The sequence below is a fragment of the Fringilla coelebs genome (assembly GCF_963513975.1).
Source record: "Fringilla coelebs genome assembly, contig: SCAFFOLD_30, whole genome shotgun sequence".
NCBI lineage: Eukaryota > Metazoa > Chordata > Aves > Passeriformes > Fringillidae > Fringilla > Fringilla coelebs.
In genome coordinates, this window is record NW_028167448.1 from 2,901,164 (window position 1) to 2,903,857 (window position 2,694).

General features: G+C 54.8%; 1 protein-coding gene across 1 annotated transcript; it reads right to left on the minus strand.

Annotated features, from left to right (window-relative positions):
- Positions 1 to 1,444: 1,444 nt before the first annotated feature.
- Positions 1,445 to 2,377, minus strand: LOC311165885 (olfactory receptor 14A16-like; the record flags this gene model as incomplete). Its single annotated transcript, XM_084227379.1, has 1 exon — positions 1,445 to 2,377. One exon carries the CDS (start codon positions 2,375 to 2,377, stop codon positions 1,445 to 1,447), a length of 933 nt encoding a protein of 310 aa, XP_084083505.1.
- Between the last annotated feature and the right edge of the window lie 317 nt (positions 2,378 to 2,694).

The following is a 2,694-nucleotide window of genomic DNA, read 5'->3' on the forward strand; positions in this document are numbered from 1 at the left end:
GGAGACAGAGTGGCTGGACAGCAGCCAAGCAGAAAGGGACCTGGGGGCACTGATGGACAGCAGGCTGGACATGAGGCAGCAGTGTGCCCAGGTGGGCAAGAAGGCCAATGGCTCCTGGCCTGGATCAGGAATGGTGTGGCCAGCAAGAGCAGGGCAGTGATTCTTCCCGTGCACTCGGCACTGGTGAGGCCACACCTTGAGTGCTGTGTCCAGTTCTGGGCCCCAGTTTAGGAAGGCCATGGAGGGGCTGGAGCGTGTCCAGAGAAAGGCAGCAAGGCTGGTGAGGGGCCTGGAACACAAGTCCTGTGAGGAGTGGCTGAGGGAGCTGGGGTTGTTTATCCTGGAGAAGAGGAGGCTCAGGGAGACAAGGTGGTGTCAGGGCACAGGTTGGACTTGATGATCAACAAGGACTTTTCCAACCTTGCTGATCCTGTGATTCTCTGGAACCACCCCTGGAGCAGTTGCAGGATGAGCCCTGGGCCTCCTCTTGAGAAGCTCCAGCAGCCCAGGTCGCTCAGCTTCTCCTGCCAGGCCCAAAGCCCATCCTGTCAGTCCTGCAGAGCCTCTGCAGCCCCTCCTCATTGCCCAGAACAGGGAGCCCCGCAGGCAGACACAGCAGCCCAGATGTGCCCCCCTGGCCTGTGGTGCCTCTGGCAAGGGAGCAGCACGAGGCACTGCAGGAGCTTGCAGACAATTCCTGCAGCATTTGTCATGCCAGGACAGAAGACAAAGGTGACACCCAGGAAATGCTCGGGGCTGTTTGGGGGTGGCTGCCAGGCAGCCCTGGCTCTGAGCAACAGCATCTGCAGTGGGACAGGAAACTCCCAGCTCATGGGAACAAACTTTCTGTCTGACTGCAGAGGCCAGGACAAAGCTGAGTGGTTTCCCTGCCGTCCCCCAGCCCTTGTTGGCCCCAGGGGCTGATGGCATTTGTGCTCCCTCAGGTTCATGTCCCCACACCAACAGCATGGGGGTGCTCCTGCCTGCTCTGTGCAATGCAAACAGGGGCTCCTGAGCCAGTGCTGCCGTGTCTGTGCCTGCAAGGATGGGGCAGCTGTGTGAGCTGGGGGAGAGGCCAGGGCTGCAGAGGGGGGATGTTGTTGGCAGCTCCATGAGGACACTCTGGGACACTGCCCTGGGCTGTCCAGCACACTGGGGATGGATCAGCCCTGACCTACTGCTTATTCCTGTCTCCCTAGGGCCCTTGCAGAGCACCAGCCATGCTGTTTGTCCCCAACCACTGGGAGCACAGCTCCTCAACAACAGAGTTGAGGCCACTGCAAATTTTGAGAAAAACAAAGTGAGAAATGGTACAAACCATCCTATTTCTTTATGGACAATATTAAAATAATAAAACAAAGTAAAACAACCTCCAAAATAAAACCAACAAGATGTATCAAACATGACTTTCATTACAATTGATTTGCAGAAGTTTCCCAGCAGTTTAGCATTTCTGAAATCGTCCAGTCATCAATGTCCACACTGCATTCTTGAGCTCCTGGTTCCTCAGGCTGTAGATCAGGGGGTTCAGAGCTTGAGGCACCAGCGAGTAAAGAACTGACACTCCCAGATCCAGGAATGGGGAGGACATGGAGAGGGGCTTCAGGTGAGCAAACATGATAGTGCTGAGGAACAGGGAGACCACGGCCAGGTGAGGGAGGCAGGTGGAAAAGGCTTTTTGCCGTCCCTGCTTAGAGGGAATCCTCAGCACAACCCTGAAGATCTGCACATAGGAGAAAACAATGAATACAAAACAACCAAAAGCTAAACAGGCATTAACAGCAAGTAGCCCAAGTTCCCTTAAGCTGGAGTGTGAGCAGGAGAGCTTGAGAATGTGTGGGATTTCACAGAAGAACTGGCCCAGAGCATTGCCATGGCACAGGGGCAGGGAAAATGTATTGGCTGTGTGCAGCAGAGCATTGAGAAAGCCACTGGCCCAGGCAGCTGCTGCCATGTGGGCACAAGCTCTGCTGCCCAGGAGGGTCCCGTAGTGCAGGGGTTTGCAGATGGACACGTAGCGGTCGTAGCACATGACGGTCAGGAGGGAAACTTCTGTTGAAATGAAAAAGGCAAACAGAAATAGCTGTGCAGCACATCCATTGTAGGAGATGTTCCTGGTGTCCCACAGGGAATTGTGCATGGCTTTGGGGACAGTGGTGCAGATGGAGCCCAGGTCAGTGAGGGCCAGGTTGAGCAGGAAGAAAAACATGGGGGTGTGCAGGTGCTGGCCGCAGGCTATGGCACTGATGATGAGGCCATTGCCCAGGAGGGCAGCCAGGGAGATGCCCAGCAAGAGGCAGAAGTGCAGGAGCTGCAGCTGCCGCGTGTCTGCCAATGCCAGCAGGAGGAAGTGGCTGATGGAGCTGCTGTTGGACATTTGCTGTGTCTGGCCATGGGAGCTGTTCATAGATGAAAATCAGTGACAGGTTAGGAGAAATTTCCTCCAGCAATTTCAAAGCCTTTTCCCACAATCCCTTCTCCTGTAACACGCTGACACCCTTTTGACTTCTTGGAGATTTTCCTTCTGCTCCAAGTGGGTAGCCCCGGTTTGTGCTGCCTGGGTGGTACTTCATGTTCAGGGTTTTTATAATTCAGCATGCTGTGCAGATGTAGGAGGGGGACAGGGAACTGTCCTAATGTTCCTCTTTGAAACCCTCTTAACACAGAAGGACCTGTCAGCATGTGCACTCCTAC